The sequence below is a fragment of the Balaenoptera borealis genome (assembly GCF_965194805.1).
Source record: "Balaenoptera borealis genome assembly, chromosome: 5".
NCBI classification, from domain to species: domain Eukaryota; kingdom Metazoa; phylum Chordata; class Mammalia; order Artiodactyla; family Balaenopteridae; genus Balaenoptera; species Balaenoptera borealis.
The window spans coordinates 123,051,312-123,068,464 of record NC_138862.1 but is presented as its reverse complement, the minus strand read 5'-3'; the positions used below and the strand labels follow the sequence as shown (position 1 = coordinate 123,068,464).

Sequence of the window (17,153 nt, the reverse complement as noted above, 5' to 3'; positions counted from 1 at the left end):
TAATTTAGTATTTGTAGGTTCTAATGAAATAAATCTTACCATCTAGCATAGAAATAAGGATGACGACATTATTTGTCACCTCATGAATTTGAATAAAATTATAGTGTAGGTGTGAGGAAAGAAATACATTTAGTACATAGAAATGGCTATTCAAAGAAAAGATAAATGTAGATAACTTCTGTAATATAAACTTTAAGTTCTAAAGCTGGGCTTCTACTGTGCTGCTGCAAAAATGCTGATTTACCTTATGGAATTACATCCTTTTTTTCCTTCCATTCAGCTGTAACAACTTCTAAATGGGAGTTATTTGACCAGCATGAAGAATCAGAAGAAGAAGAAAATCAAAAGTAAGAATCTAAGTTTCGAATATACTCAGTTTCTTATTGCATATGCACTCCCTTTTTCATTAAGAGGTATGCTTGAAATAATAGTGACGAGGAAAACTTAACTCTTAAAAAAACTTGTTTTAAGAGGATCATTTTTAGTTCTTCATTGTTTTTCCAGTGAATAAAGAGCTTTTGCTTTCTGGTTTTGACGCATCTGGTTTCACTTTGCTTTTGAGTTTGTTTTCCTATGCTAGGTTATACATTCTTACTTTGTAGTTACTAAATGGTCAACTGCATTTATTTTAAGTCTTTGTCATCAAGTATTGTTTTGGCTCCACAAAAAGTGTTTTTGAAAATGTGAATGGGAAGGTTATGCTCCTTTTTGGGAGGGATTGTGCATTGCTAAGAAAAATAATGCATTATGACCATTATGACCGTTAACGTTATTTAAATATTAACACCTCAGAAGAACTAAGAATAACTAAAAGAAAAAAACCATTTTACCTTTATCGTATGGAGAAATTATAGTTTTCAATTTTGCTCTTTGGTAATTACCCCCGGTTGATTTTGAGTTTAACACTGAATGTGATTATAGGAATTCCTGCTCCCAAATTCTCCTGCAAGTTTATGCTGGTAGTTTTTTTTTTTTTAAGATACCACTTGACACCTTTAAAAATCATTGCAAAGAAAGTTAATTTTTTTTAGTAGGGAAAGAGATGGCATCAAAGCAGAGGTTTCTGGGTTTTTGTTTTTTTTTTAAATCTTCTTTTATTGTTTTCGTATGGAAGACTGCACAAAAGGAAAAGTCCCTTTGTGTCCCAGCACAATTTGAGCATTTGTATGGATTCAATAAATGGGTGTTAGCATTTAGATTTAAGGCAATACGATTGATCAGCATTTGTGGAAACACCGTTTGATATGATGAAGAAAACTTGGCAATGGTGATGTCTTTCCAGGAACAGTGTGATCAGAACAAGTCAGCAATGATTATGACAACATGTTTACAAAATATAGATGTGGTTCGCTGATGGAAGTACCTCTCTGAGGCTGTTTAGGAGTACAGGAATTGGGAACAGTCCACTTTGTTTTCATTTTATGTCTGCAGTCCCATCATTAGTAACATCTCTCACCATTGTAGAATCACTGCTTTTTAAAATGAGTATGTGTATTCATAAAATAATTATTTAATTTAAGGGAAAGAAGGGTAGAAAAGCCATTGCAGAACTCAAATATTGTTCAAGCTGTTTTGTTTCTAAAGGTGCTAATTTTTTTGCATTGAATTTGATATTTATGTTAATGTTTGAAATGTGAAAGCATCTTTGTGTTGATGGTAATTGTACATTCATACAGTGAAGCATGGATCACTGAAAGTATAATTTATATTTTTGATGTTTCCTAGGAGCTCCAAGTAAGTCATGATAACATGAAAATAACTTTTTGAAAGTACAAAGCAGGGAAAAATACTTTTTCACATGCTACTGCTTTCTGGTCCTTGAAATTTTCTTGCGCCTCACTGCTGCTCTCTAGTGGCTGAATCCAAAATGCCTTTTTACCAAGGAGCTGCTTTTTTTGGGGGTGGTGGTGCTGAGTTGGATCTTCGTTGCTACGCGCAGGCTTTCTCTAGTTGCGGTGAGCGGGCTTCTCATTGCAGTGGCTTCTCTTGTGGAGCACGGGCTCTAGGCACGTGGGCTTCAGTAGCTGTGGCTCGCGGGCTCTAGAGCACAGGCTCGGTAGTTGTGGCGCACGGGCTTAGTTGCTCCGCGGCATGTGGGATCTTCCCGGACCAGGGCTCAAACCCGTGTCCCCTGCATTGGCAGGCGGATTCCCAACCACTGCGCCACCAGGGAAGCCCTGGAGCTGCTTTTTGACACTAGTAATTATTGTCTTTGTGGCAGAAAGGTGATTAAAAATATATATATAGCACTACTAATGCTTTGGAGAAAAGTTCCAATAGTAATTTAATTTGTTGGTAGTGAATTCTGTATGGGTTTAGAGTCTTGAATTTCCAGTTCTTTAAAAGAAGAGCAAGATGAGGCCGTGGTGAGATCTGAACCTAGAGCTGGTAACTAAGAGCTAAAGTCAAAGCCAGTTAGAACAGATCACTCAGGCCTTACAAAATTTAAATAGCAGCTGTAAAGTATGTATGTATTTTAAATTCTCAAATTGTGTAGTTCATTTTAAAAGTCTTAAATAATATGATTAGTGTTTAGTGCCTAGCCACCTATATTCTTTCTCTGTGTGTACAAAAACATGCATATCTATTTAAAGCATAAATTATGTAATATTGTACATATTATTCTGTGACCCACGTTTTTCACTCAAGTATCATGGGTTTTGTTATTCCATGTCAGTCCATATGTTTATCTGCTGTGTATTCTGCAAACATTCAGATAAGTGTACAAGGAAGTTTATCAAGGAATATTTCAAATTGCAAAAAAAATTTTTTGAAAAAATTGTAAATAACAGGCTGGAATTTTTTAAGTAATCTCCATTGCATAGATAACACAGTTTCATTAACTATGTTGCATCTTTATTGATTAACTCTTTCCAGAATAATCCTTCAGTAAATAATCTGTATTTACACACACACACACACACACACACTTTAACCACTAAAAGCATCTGAGACCCTTGTAAAACTATTTTGCATCATAAAACAGGAAATTCTCATCTTTTAAAAAATTAGCTAAGAACTGCATTTAGGAAGTTTCTGACAAATTAATGAGAAATATTAAGTAAAAGTTTATTTCTGAAAAGAATATGTTTTTTAATCGTTGGTTTTGACTTTTTCCCTCTTTTTTTCGTCACCTAAGTATTGCATTGAGTTGTGCCTATATGTGCTACTAATAATTTGTGGGGCTCTGAGAGTATAAAATGTGAAAAGTATTTTATTGGTATTCTAGAAAGGACCTTTAGATGAGAAATAAAAAAGCTAGTAGCATAGTCCTCTCTTTATTTTTATCTACCTTGCTTAAATTTTTCTCATTCAGTGTGTGACTCTAAAATAATTAAAATTTTATTTGGAAAGAATTTGGTTATAATTGTTTTTATATTATTATGAATAGTTTTAAATATATACTAAAAGAACTCCTCTTATTCATGGTAGAGTGTAGTACCCAAATACCAATATATAAAGGCTTATCAAGTTCAAATATTAAGGGAAAATGGCATATATTCTAGGCTGTGCCAGTAATGTTCATATCACAATATTGTTTATGAGGAATTTTGTTTGTATATACATAAACATTTTGAGTTTGTACATGGAAGACTTGTTTTGCCCAGATCCAACATTTACACTCACAAGGCCCAGTCCCAGAGCATACGACTTTTTTTTTTTTTTAAAGTCCCATCATTCTTTGTGCTTCAAGAACATTGAAGAACATTTGTTAATCCTATCCTGGCAATGATGCGCAGCTTGTCATAGTTGCTTCCCTGTCTGTTTCCACTCGATTGCTTCTGGAAGGACAGGAGAATTTTTCTTCGTTGTATCTTTAGCTATGGTAGTCACTTAGTTTATCATTTTCTTTTTATCTGACATAGAACCAATACAACTTTCATAATCAACTATGACATGAATACTAATGTGTGCTAAAATTTGAAATTAATACACTGTTTTATTCTTAGGGTTATGTGTTAATTAGATAAGGTCTTTTACTTGCTGCATAGAAACTCTGTGACTCAAACTTATGTATTTTCTAGCTTACAGGCTCTGCTGAAGGAAGGGTAAACATTTGGCTTTTTAAACATTGACCATCATGAAATCACTCTGAACTATGCAGTATGCAGAAATCACTGATTGATTATTCATTTCATTTAACTGTTGAAAGGAAAGTTTGTGGCAGAATGAAAAGCACAGAAATAACATTAACATAAGCAGAATTTTTAGAAGTGTGATTATGTTGAAGCTCAAATTTTTTCTATGGAGGAAACATAAGAGTTTTATAAAATTGTTATTTGATCAGATATTTAGTAAAAAATGTTTTAGTGATGAATTGTCCTCTTATGTTTTGTTAACATTATTTAAGCTCTAAGGCAGTGAAAAAATCAAAAAGCTGTACTGTAAAATGTAATTTTTTTCCTTGCTGTCGTGACATACAATGTATTCTGCTTATTTATTTCCAAAGTCAAGAAGAAGAAAGTGAAGATGAAGAAGATACTCAAAGTTCCAAATCTGAAGAACATCATTTGTACTCTAATCCAATCAAAGAAGAAATGACTGAGTCCAAGTTCTCTAAGTACTCTGAAATGAGTGAGGAAAAACGAGCTAAACTCCGTGAAATTGAGGTTAGTATTGCATTGAAGTTTAAACTACACTACATTGGCCTTCTTTCACTTTTCCCACCAAACTGTGCTTCCTCTTAGCATCATACCTTGGTCCATACTGTTCCCTCTCTGTCTGGAAACCTTCATACCAGCTGTCTTCCTTCAGGTCTCTTAGTTCAAGCATCTCTTCTGTCTTTCTGTTACGATTTTACATGTGTTGTGGTATGTGTATTTTTATTTTTTTCTTGCTTGCTTGTTTAGTGTGTTCCCCACTAGGCTGTGATTTCTGCAAGGCTAAGGGACCATGTCTGTTCAACAGAATATGTTCAACATCATATCTCCAGTGCCTGGCACTTAGGAGACCCTCTGCAGATATTGATGTAATGAATAGATTATATCTCACATTATGAAATCCATCACATTTTGAGCATAAATAGTATGTAACAAAGTGAGATATTTTCTGACATGTTCAAGTTATGTATACATGGTACTATAGTAGGCTCATTTTCAGTGTCTGCACGAGCGATGGGGAGAGAGTAGACGTTGATTGGGGCTTAACAATAAGAAGGGGAATAACTTAAGTGGGAATCCAAACTCTCAAGACTTCTCTCTCTCCATTCCCTTTTCTATTATAATGCCTTTTTAAAATTACCAAAGGTATTCAGACACGTCAGTGAGGGGAGGGTTCTGTAATGGGAGACTTCCTTATTTCTTGCCCCAAGGTGGTGGAACATTCCCAGTAAATATTAGCAATTGTGTAGCAGTCAGTCCAGAATCTCAAAAGTGTACATGAGAGTGAATTTTAATACTCTGTCCATTCATTTAACAGTATTTTATATGCCTACTGGTTGTCAGTGCTGTTCCTCTTACTAACTTATAATACCTACCATCTTAATTTCCACTTCTCCACTTACTCACACTGTTGGGGTGGTACAAGTTCTTGCCCACCTCTTTCTCGATATCACCAAGCCAGAAAGTTAATAGAGAAAACGTTTTGTTTCAGCCTTACACAGAATCAGTATGATGTCAATTTTAAGTAGAGAGGAGGGATTTTCAGAGTTAGTAAGTTGATTCATTTTTCCTGAGGTATATTCATATACATTCTTTATAAAATTGTAGGGGAATAAGATGTTGTGTTATCAGTGAATGTGCTCACCCGTGGACCTTTTTCAAGCTGCACTCTCCCAGTCTTACTGAACTCTGCCTTACTGACCTGATGGATCTGTTGGAGTAGAAACAAAGATTGAGTTCAATAAAAAATGTATTTTCTTGATAATTGAATTACCCTCTTACAAATGCCAAAACAGACTGTTTCTAAATGTTCTGTTTTCTTACTGACTTGAAAGAAAACCGTATGATACAACTTTTTTGTTAATTTGGATGGTTCTACACTGTATATGTATATACTGATATGTGCTATACATGCATACACAGAGGTGCACATACCAGCACACCTTATATATATACATATATATACATTATATACATATATATATATATATACACATTTCCCTACATATACATTATATATATATACATATATATGTGTATATATATACATTTCCCTACTTTATATGTTCTTTGAGAATCTGGCCTCTTTGTTAGATACTCAGTGATTGTTCATCCTGCTCTCATAGTGGCTACCCTATCGCAATTTACTTACCCTTTTGGGATTTGAACGTGAGCCAAATCCTGATTTTAAAATGTAGATCTTGGCTTTGTTATAGAATTATCTATTCTTCTTCCTTATTTACTCTGAGATTTAGTCGCCTGGAGTAAAGGTCCGCAACTGGTGGCAAATTTGAACTAGAACTCAGGGCTCATGAGCTTTATTCATGCACGCTCTCTTCTCTGCCCCTAAATTCAAATGTCAGTTTCTGAATTGAGAATTCAGTGAATACCTTTTTATTGGAGAACCCTTAAATAAAGAATTAAGTTCTAATTAGTTTTATTATATACTATAGTATATATAGTATGTATAATGTATATTTATAGTGTAGTTTTTCTTTCTAAAAGCTCTTTTCTTCCCCACATGTGTCATAATAAAGACGTCTATAGCTGAATCTTTTTTTACCATGGAATTAATAAAAACCAAAGGATTTGTGTTATAAAATATTGACATTCTCTGCAAAGCACTTAGAAAACATGCAGCCATAAATTACAGTGTTTACTGGAAGCAAGTTCTTAATCTTTCAGATTCTGCTTAGAGCAGTGCCTAGGCTGGCGTTTTCTTTTCTCATTCTGCTGTTGTCTCCGTTTCTATCATAAGGGTTGGAGGAGTGGAACACTAGGTGGGGAGCCAGGTGAAGGGTCTTCTTTGTTGTTGAAGTAGAAAGATCCCTTTTCTGCCCTCATCCCTGAGGAAAGAGTGAATAGTTGAGGGGAAAGGTGATATACTCGGCACTGTCCCAGGGCAGCCAGGGGATAGATGGCTAACAAGCCAGTCCATGGGCTACTGTCTTTTGAGTTGGGACCCTTTGTGACCTGTTTTCTGGGTGCCCTGGACTTGTGCTTATGCCTGGGTTAGGCCACATCAGCAGGAACTGTAGCTAGGGATTTTATAATAATCTTCAAAAGGTGCTCTAGGAATGCCTTTCTTTCACCAAAGTAACATTCAGGTCTGTTGTTTGACTCTGGGATGCTTAACTCTTAAACTGATTTACCACAAATTAGAACAGTCATTTTTGTCAAGTCATCTCGTGTGGCTCTGCAGAGAGCACGTGGGCCAGAGTCTGATTACTTGAATTCTGCATAGTTGGGCTTGTCTGACAAGTGGCCTTCCGATTAGAGAGTTACACATTGATGTTATATTTTGACTGAGTCCTTAATCAGTTACTGTATGTTTTTATGTTTTATGTTGCTATACTTATGCTTTTCGTTTTTATACACTTGTTTCAAAGAAGAGAGTGTTTTTTAAAGGAGCAAAGCACTGCTTGAGAAGCTATAGTGATAAAAAGATTTATTTTAAATATGTGTTATTTCACAGCTCAAAGTTATGAAGTTTCAAGATGAATTAGAATCTGGAAAAAGACCTAAAAAACCAGGCCAGAGCTTTCAGGAACAAGTAGAACACTACAGAGATAAACTTCTTCAACGAGTAAGGAATAAGTATATGCAGTAATATGCATTTTCCAGAGTTATTTGTTTGACTGCCTACAATATTGATATATTGGGATATTTAAGGAAAAGAATATTTCAAATTATATCCTTTGTCTAAATGCTGAATATTGGTAGCTAACTAGGGACATTTGAAACTTGACGTTTTACAGTTATTTCAGCGTGGAAAGCAGTCTTAGGGCAACAGCACACTGTTTTATTCCTGATACTACCTGTGGAGCATGAAATCCTGCTAAGAACATGCTTTCAGAACTGGAAGATCCTATAGAAAGATTCACATTTGTGACAGTGAGACACCAACAACCCTGAGAAGTAGCACAGAGTCAGAGATGCAGTTAGGGTTTGGGAATTCATTTAGGACTCCTTTTCCATTGTGTCCAAGGAGGGACAGCAAGTGGCAGAACATCTCATCTGTGAGTTCTAAGCTTTTGAGGGACCTCATATTCTCATACATAAAAAAGTGTGTAGGGATATACAGAGAATTTTAGAACAAGGAGGCCTACATGATAATTGTTGAAAGAACCTAGGAATTTTATTGGGAGTGCTATTAATTTTTACCTCTATCTTGACTGTCATTACAAATAAAAGATTATAGAGAGAAATAGAAACACCTAGAAGGGAGCTTAAAATCATGCAAACCTATTGATGGTGACGGGAGCACAACAGGATGGTAAAGCAGCTTGTCGCTGTGCAGCACTGTGGGCTCCCGGCGCCGCCACTGAAACCTGCTTTTACTCTGTGGGACTGGGTTGATAAGTCCCAGTTTTGCAGGATTGTGAATTAGATAATAGCTGCGTTACTCTTTATTATTGAATTAAAGTGTTGAAAACATCTTGAGTGTTTTAACTGTAGTCTGATTCCTATGACAGTATCGATCAGGAAAATGTATCCTACAGATCACCAGAGGAAGTCAGTCTCCTCAGCATCACTTTTCAAATTTGTGCTCAGTGTGTAGTATTTGGAAAAAAGATAAATGAGTTGTTTTTTTTTTTAAAAAGATGTTATGTATCTGAACCCCATGAGTCCCTTTGGAGATGGTGGTAGATGTTTGATCTGCATGGAAGACTACACCTTGAGATGCCCACTGGGTCTAATGTAGTAATACATGTATTACCATTTTAGTCTCCTTGCATTCCATGGTTGTAATTGGAGGGAAGAATGTATTTTTTGAAGGTGTATACTAGGGGTCAGCAGACTAGGGCCATCACCTCATTTTTGTAAATAAACTTATTAAAACACAGCCATACCCCTTCACTTATTATCTGCGTATTATCTACTGTGGGTTTTGGACTAAAGTGGTAGAGTAGACCGGTTGTGGCCCACAAAGAAAATATTCATCACCTGGCCCTTATGGAAAACATGTGCCAGCATCTCGTGTAGGCTTTTTATCAGATATCAGTTAGCTTTCTTGATGCATACAAATCATAGAGAAATTTAATTCCTGTTAGTGGAGAGCTGAGTTGGCTTTGTGGGTTCATTGTCTATAGCCACTCCTTTAATTATCAATAGAAATCATAATTTCAAGTGAGAAGTGGCAGTTGTAGCAGTTGGGGATAAGCAAATAAGTTATTTTTTGGTTTATATAATTATATAGTCATGTAGTCAGTTTGTACTTTTATAAATTAGGATTTAAAATTTCCAATATGATTGGTACTTGTTTCTCACTAATAGTATTATCTGATGGCCGATTATTGTGAATAGCTCTTTCTCCTTTTCAACATATTACTTTGTAAGGGCTTTCCTTTGATTAAATCAACTTGCTGCACCATTAGAATCACTATTGACAATTTTATTGCAGTCTGAGTTGGAAAGGTCATTGTACTGTTAGCTTTTTCCAATTTTTTTTAAAGTGGAGGGACAGCACTCTATAGGTAGTGGCTAAGAGAGCCCTGGCTCTAGAGCTTTGGCTCAAATCCTGACTTCACCATCCTCTATGACCACAGGCATGGTACGTAGCCTTTCTGAGTCTCATTTTTCATCTCTAGAATGAGGATAATGCTATTCCTAGGCATGTTTTGAAGAATTACATGAAATGGTATATGGAAAATTGTTTATTAATTGCTTGGCCTGTGGTGGGCACTCAGAAAATGTTTAGCTGCTGTCACTGGCATCACTATTATTATTCAGTATAAGTAGAAGAGTAGAAGAAATGACTGGTTTTCTGGAAGAGTAGGTATTAAAAAAAAATAGTTATACCTTCAATAGTAATTTAAAAAATAGTTAACTAGAAGAGGCAATATTGTTTCATAAATGAGATTAACCAGGTTGGTGTTTTTAATGGCTAAATACTTTCTCTTTTAAAAAAAAAAAAACACAGGAGAAAGAGAAAGAATTAGAAAGAGAACGAGAAAGAGATAAGAAGGATAAAGAAAAATTGGAATCTCGATCCAAAGACAAGAAGGAAAAAGATGAGTGTACTCCAACAAGGAAAGAAAGGTATAACATTTCTCATTTAGTGCCTATACTGGTTTCCGGATTTGGAATCATGTTTCATTTTGTAATATTTTCATCACTGGTGCCAACAAACTGGAAAAGTATTTTTGTGTGTGTGGTAAACATGTTTGGCTTCTGCCTGCAGGAGGCAGAATTAGCTGAGAAATGGGGCAGTCAGTTGGCACTTGGCTTAGTTATCTGGGACATCATCCCTTTACATGGTTCGTATGGTACCTTAGCCTTAGTTCAGTGCAAGAATTCAGTTACTGTATTAGGTATCAAACCTAAGGCTTAAATAACTAAACAGCCTGCTAGATCTTACCTGTTGCCTCCAATATAAGCTTTTCTTCTGTGCTGAGGCTGATATCTGTAAACTTGAGTCTCCTGGTCCTGTTTGTAAAGGGAGTTTGTGTACATAGGCCATAGGGACTTGGTCCTCACTTTAAGTCTTTATTCTAATCAAAATCATTTCTCTTTTAGTTTTTATTTCTTACTTTCACAGTTCCTAAATCTCTGATTAGTAGAGAAAATTACTTCAGTTAACAGAATTGAGGTTTTCCTTATAAAAACCAAGCAAATGCCAAGAAAAAAAATTTGGCTCAGTCACTCTACATATAGTTACAAGTAACAGTTATACTAATTGGTTAAGTAGTAAATCTATCACTTTTTTGTTCTTTATTATTATCTTGATATAATTTCAGATTTATAGAAAAGTTGCAAGAATAGTATAAAGAATTCCCAGATATCCTTCACCCACATTCCCCCAATGTTAAAATATTTCTCCTTTTGCTTTATTTTCTTCTTCCTCTTCCTTTCCCCCCTCATCCCCAATCATTTAAGAGTAGTGTGCCTACATGATGCCCCGTTTTTATACTTAACTACTATAAAAGTTTCAAGATCAAACAACAACAAAAAAGTTTCAAGAGCAGGAAATTAACATTTTAAAAACACTATTGTCTAATCAGAGACCTTGATGAAATTTGGTCCATTGTTCCAACAATCTTTCTTAGAGCAGGAGAAAATCTAATTTAGTTGAATTCAGTTTTTGTCTAGATCAACCTATCTTTAAGACTTATTTGTTCTTAGTATAAAAGGCTTTGAATGTTGTTGGAAAATAACATTAATAAGGTTAGTGAAAATAAAGATAGTGTAAGCTGGTAGGAATTAAAAGCTAATTTAGTAGAAGGAAAATGAATACCTGATCCTTTGCTCACTTATGGAATGTTTTGGGGGCTTTGTTCCATAGGAAAAGGCGACACAGTACGTCCCCTAGCCCATCTCGCAGTAGCAGTGGTAGACGAGTGAAATCCCCATCACCAAAATCGGAGCGATCAGAGCGTTCAGAAAGATCTCATAAAGAGAGCTCACGGTCCAGGTCATCTCACAAAGAGTCTCCTAGAGATGTTAGCAAAAAGGCCAAAAGGTAAACGCAAGTCATTTTTTTGTAATACTTGAAATGCCAGTTTCCTTGTCATTCCACCAGCTTTTGAAAATAATTTGGTTGGCAGCCATTTTTTAAAGGATTTTAGAAAACCAAACAGATATACTTTCATTTTAGAATCTTCCTTCCCATCTCCCCACCCCAGCCTTGTCATGACTAAAGCACAAGAAAGCTTCCAACAAGTAAAGACCAGCCAAGAATTTTAAACATCAGTTTCCTGTGGAGTAGGGATAGCTGCTTTCCTTTCCTTTCTGTTCTTTAGCTTCTATAGAATATTCTTTGATTTTTGTCAAGGCTGAAAGAAAAATACATTCTCCCTCCCCACCCAACAGTAATCTTATTAGCAAGTTCTTGGGTAGAGGCTTATGGACATAGATACCATTTCTTCAGTGTTTAATTTAGTGTGTTATATACTTTTCTCCTCCTAGTTCCAGAAAGGTGGTTCAGAAATGTTTTATTTATCTAGTGTTTTATAGAAGAATTTTTCTGAGAGCTAAAACTGCTTTTTATCCTAAAACGTTTTTATTGTAACCATTTTTAGTAAAATCTTTATACAACAGATAAGTTTCTTTTTCTAAATGGTGCTTGTGCATATATTTATATACATGTTCATGAAAATTATATATATGTATATATAATTATTTGTTTTGGTAATTTTCATGAATAGCACTTACAGAGTTATGCTGTCTTAAATGATTCCCTCAAATGATATTGCAGTAGTTGGTTCTTTTCCCTTCAAGAAGATAGGCTGCAAAGCTGCTGCATTTAAAAGTTTGTGAATGATCTTGGATGCCATTTTGAACTTTGGCTTATATAATCTGGGGAGCTTGTTAAAATGCAAATTCCCAGTCCCTACCTCTTGAGATTTTGATTCAGTAGAGCAGTGGTAAGGCTCAGGAGTCTGTCTTTCTAAGCATGCATACCACCAATGATCACTGATGCGGTGCATAGGAAGTACAAAATCTGTGTGTGTGTGTGCGTGCACACGGTAGGCAAAGTATAAACTTGGAAAGTTTACAGCCTTTTTTATTTCAGTGACTTTCATTGTGCTCTCTTAAAGATCACTTTAGATAATTTAAGGATAGTCTGTTTTGATCACATGAGTACTTTGGTTAAATTGTTTTTGTTTGTTTCCTCAGATCTCCATCTGGTTCAAGGACACCTAAAAGGTCTAGGCGATCACGGTCTAGATCCCCTAAAAAATCAGGGAAGAAATCCAGATCCCAGTCCCGATCTCCACACAGGTCTCATAAAAAGTCAAAGAAAAACAAACACTGACATAAATTTTTAAGATGCTGTCACTTATTGGAAATGCGATTTTGTTTTGTGCCTGAATGGTCTGTTTTTTTAAAAAAAACAAAAAAACAAAAAAATCTAATGAAAGAGCATTCCTGGGGTTTTTCTTTGTTTGTGAATGCATGTGTAAACCCATAAGTAACTGCATCTGTAGACCTGTCGTTGTTTTATATTGTATAAATACTTTCATTGTGGCTGTTTCTCAAGGTGAAATTTTTATTGTGCTAATGAATTTCATCAAAAATGTGTATAATGGATCTGCTGGCAGTAGTAATATTTTGTTTTAGGATGTTGTGACTTAGCAAAAAATAATACCAGATGTCTTCCCCCCTTTTGTAGCTTTGACAATTTGAATTAGATTTCAAATAAAATCTGAACAGAAAACTATAACGTTGTTTTTTTGCCCTATCGATGACATCAAGTCCCTTAAAGTCCTACTTAAGTGAGTTTAGCTCTTCTGCTGTGTTTCTTATACCTAATGCACTTTACAAGCTCCATTGTTCAGGTAGCTAAAGTTTTATATTTACTAAGATGACTGTCAAAATTTAGGGACCTGAGACTCATATTTGGTAGGTTTGCCAACCAGTTTCTTTGGTAAGGTTCCCTTAAGTAATACTGATACCCAGAGATCAAAAGACTAGGCAAATGTGGTGTAGTCTTTTGTTAATGCAATGCCTGGTTAAAATATTTTTTTCTTTTTCCAAAGAAGCAATATGGTTTCAATACACTTAACCTGTGTCCTGAGCAACTACTTATTTTCAGGGAAAAATTAAATTTCCATCTTTCGATTTCATCTTCTGTCATTAGAAACGTTTACTTAAAAGAAGTTTTCTAATAATAGTTGGCCATAGAATTTTTTTTTGAAGGTTACCCTTTTACAGCCCTCTGTAGGCTGTCTTTCAAACACTGTTATCAGAATATTTCTACAAGGTTCAGTTTAAAGCACCTTTGTTGGTTTTTTGGGGTTTGTTTTTAAAGAATTTAGTTTTAGGTTTAGCTTTAAGTAAAATTTAGAAGTAAAATAATTTTCAGGAAACTTAACATCCAATGGTTTGTAAATTAAAGGTGCAAAAGGTTGATTTAAACCATTTGCAGAGTTGGAATCTGTAATACAGTGGTAATAAATTGCAGTATGAGGAAGAAATAAGAAAACTTGTGTAATGTTGAATATAATATTGCTATAATGTAATAAAAGGTTATGTAGACTTGAACTGACACTACTACTATTTGTGAATCTTGCTTTCAGTTTTTCACTTAGGCACTTTATACAATGGTTTGATGTTTTTTTCCCCCTCTTAATAGAGTAGAAAACTGTTCTAATAATGGATTGTTTTGAGTTAGCTTGTTTTTTAAAAATATCTTTTCAAGTTGTTTTACTTAGTCTTGCCTAGTCACAAAATAAAAAAGCTGTACTCATGATTCGAGGAGTAGGCATATCAGCTGAGCAGTGAGGCATGTTATTGCCAAACTGGGCAGATCTACAATAGCTGTAGAAAGGAGCCAATCAGATTATTTTACTTAGTGGTTCTTATCAACATGCAATATTGCTTGAAAGTTATTCCTTTATCATTCACTCTTTTGTTTGTCCGTATTGTTAGGGTGTTAATTACTAAATGTTGCTCAGAATAATTAAACATGAACATTTGGTGCTGGTTTTTAAAAACCTACAAATATAGCCATTTTTAAAGAGCATGTTTTTCTCCCCTATTCATTGCCTGGGAGAGTGGAATTTTATATAATTACCTTTTTTGCAGAAATAACAGTGTTGAGTTGCTGCTGATTGCGGGCACTCTGTCATTCATTGGTATCTAGTATAGGCTTAGAAATTAGTCAGGAAATGATTTTGCCAGTCAAGTTGCAAGGAGTGCTTCTTTTTCTCTCTTTAAAAAAATATCCTGGAGAAGCAGGAGTGTGTAGAAATTGTTAGGTCAGTTTCAGGTGCTTATATTTAGTATTTTTTCTACTGCAGTGGGACTTAGCAGTTCTTTTAATCTGCATCCAGATATAACGAACATCGTTTATCTATCTTAGAGTGGGTGAGACTGGCTTCCTTTTGGGTGATGGGTGGGGATTGTGTAGGCTTGGTAGAATATGTATTCTGTGAAGTTTGCTAATGTTCGTATTAGATTGTATTGGATTTTTTTTCCCCTGGAATTGCAAATGGTATTGTTAGATAGGTTATTTCCAACTTAAAGAGAAAATATCCAGAGTAAGTGTGTTTAATTCTCCATGGATTCTTAACGGTCAGAAATTGGTGAATTGTAAGGGAGGAGATATTCTTTACCATATTTTTATAATAGTATGTTATTCCTGTTTCCTGTCTAAAGAACACTTAATTAGATAGCAAGACTTCTACAGGGTGACTAAAATGTTTGTAGGTGTGGCCATCCAGTTTATAGGAAACACCCTGTTTCAGCTCTGTGATAGATGGTTATCCTCTACCACAGGTACATGTAGGAGGAAATCCTGTTGGCTACTCTTTTTATAAAGGACGTGGCTTAAACCCTTCACTCTCTAACATGCACAGGGATTCCTTACCAGGTTAATACCACTTAATCTCTCATTCTTTAGCAGGTGAGAGAAAGTAAATCATGTTTGTAAATCTTTTCTTTGACTTTGTATTTCCTTATTACTGTTAATAAGCTTATGGACACTTCTGGACTGCAACATGTTGAGAAGTTAGAGACTAAAGAACTAAAACCAAAAGCCCTGACCCAAAACATCACTTTTATTTGGCTCAGAGTGTTCTTGGCATTTCTGCTAAAGTTTGCAGAAATTACTATACACTGACCTAGTTTTTCTTTATTGCAGACCATTCCTGAGACTTTTATCCCAATTAAAGAATCTTAGAGGGAGGAAATACTTGCTTATGACTTTTGCATTTTTTCCCACAAACTTTAATATTCTTGAGCACTTGAAAATATTTTAAAGAAATTCTAATCGTGAGCCAATATAGTTTATTAGAAATATTCTGCACATATTTGCCTCCATTGTGGTATAAGTTCTGAAAAATTACATGGCCATGATAATAGTATATGATTATTAAAAATGAGGTAAAATAAGTATTGTCAAAGTGACTTAACCTGTTCTGATGACCACAACAGTGTGATTTCTTTAGCAGAAAAAGCTGTTTTTAAAAATAAATAGTACCACTTTTGTAAGAAAATAAGAGCTTCTTTTTGCTTTGTTGTTTTCCTCTTCTATTATATATTAATGGAAAAGCTACAGAAAATTCAGTGCAGGTACTAATGAAGACACTAGTATAAGTTTAAAGGAACATGTGACTGTAAAAACTCATGAAGTGCTTGGTTTCTTCCTATTTCACATGCATGTTTTAGAGTAGATTTTAGGGAGTATTTAATTCATTTTCCTTTTGGCATTTTTCTTTATTTTGTTATCAACTTCCCCGGACTTAGATGATACACAAATACAGATCCCAGGGGATGTGTTGTGATGCTGGACGAAAAGGTGGGAATGCGCTGCTGTCCAGAGTGAGCCATGTTCCAGTGTTGAAAATTCAATGCCTCAGTGTTTTTTTAGTACCACCTCATGGAGCGTCAGTGTACACGGATTATATGTATAATGGGTTATTTGTATAGTTTTGTAGATCTGTAGATAAATGCCCTCATTCATTTTTATATGTAATTGTGCTTGGAGTATTTTTGTGTTTTATTCTTTGACTTCAACAGGGTCTTGTACATTATATCTTTGGTGATTTGAAATATCAGGAAAGACAAATTTTCAGAAATGAGAATAATACAGTTGAAATCAGCTTAGCTGAAATATTCTATAGCAAGACAATTTCTTTTGGGTGAACTGATTCCATAATTTAGTTACTCTTGATGTAAGGATTCAGTTTATTGTGGAGTTGCTTTCCAGACTGTCACTTTATAGTTTTTCTACATAAAGATTATATAGTTGCAAACAAAGGTTGTGGAATTTCCTTTTTGTTGTTGTTTTTTGACTTTTAATTACTTTAATAAAATACGTTGTTTTCATAGCAAACTTTAGACTGTTCATGTAATTTTCTCCATACAGTTTTTCTAATGTATCTAGTTTTCAGCAGTGTTATCCCAAGTGAAATGAGTGATGTGTCATATTTATCATTTATAGCTAAAATGTTACTACATTTTACATGTTTAAACCATAATAAAATATTGTCATGATAGATAATTTTTTTGATAAGGAAATTTTAGTTCCTTATTGGTTCCACTTTTTAAAGAGAGTTTGTTCAGTTTTATGGAGGCAATTTTCAAACATATATGAAAGTAGAATAA

General features: G+C 34.8%; 1 protein-coding gene across 5 annotated transcripts in view; it reads left to right on the top strand.

The window, feature by feature from the left end:
• Nucleotides 1–16,521, top strand: part of U2SURP (U2 snRNP associated SURP domain containing) — a 54,864-nt gene extending 38,343 nt beyond the window's left edge. For 4 of the 5 annotated variants that reach the window (XM_082392907.1, XM_082392908.1, XM_082392906.1 and 1 more), the window contains 6 exons: nt 281–347; nt 4,451–4,610; nt 7,576–7,686; nt 10,024–10,142; nt 11,386–11,562; nt 12,720–16,521. In XM_082392907.1, coding sequence (XP_082249033.1) covers nt 281–347; nt 4,451–4,610; nt 7,576–7,686; nt 10,024–10,142; nt 11,386–11,562; nt 12,720–12,858 — 773 coding nt within the window. In that variant the 3' untranslated portion in view covers nt 12,859–16,521. The remainder of the gene's footprint in view (nt 1–280; nt 348–4,450; nt 4,611–7,575; nt 7,687–10,023; nt 10,143–11,385; nt 11,563–12,719) is intronic. The other variant, XM_082392909.1, reaches the window with a different exon arrangement.
• Nucleotides 16,522–17,153: the final 632 nt, after the last annotated feature.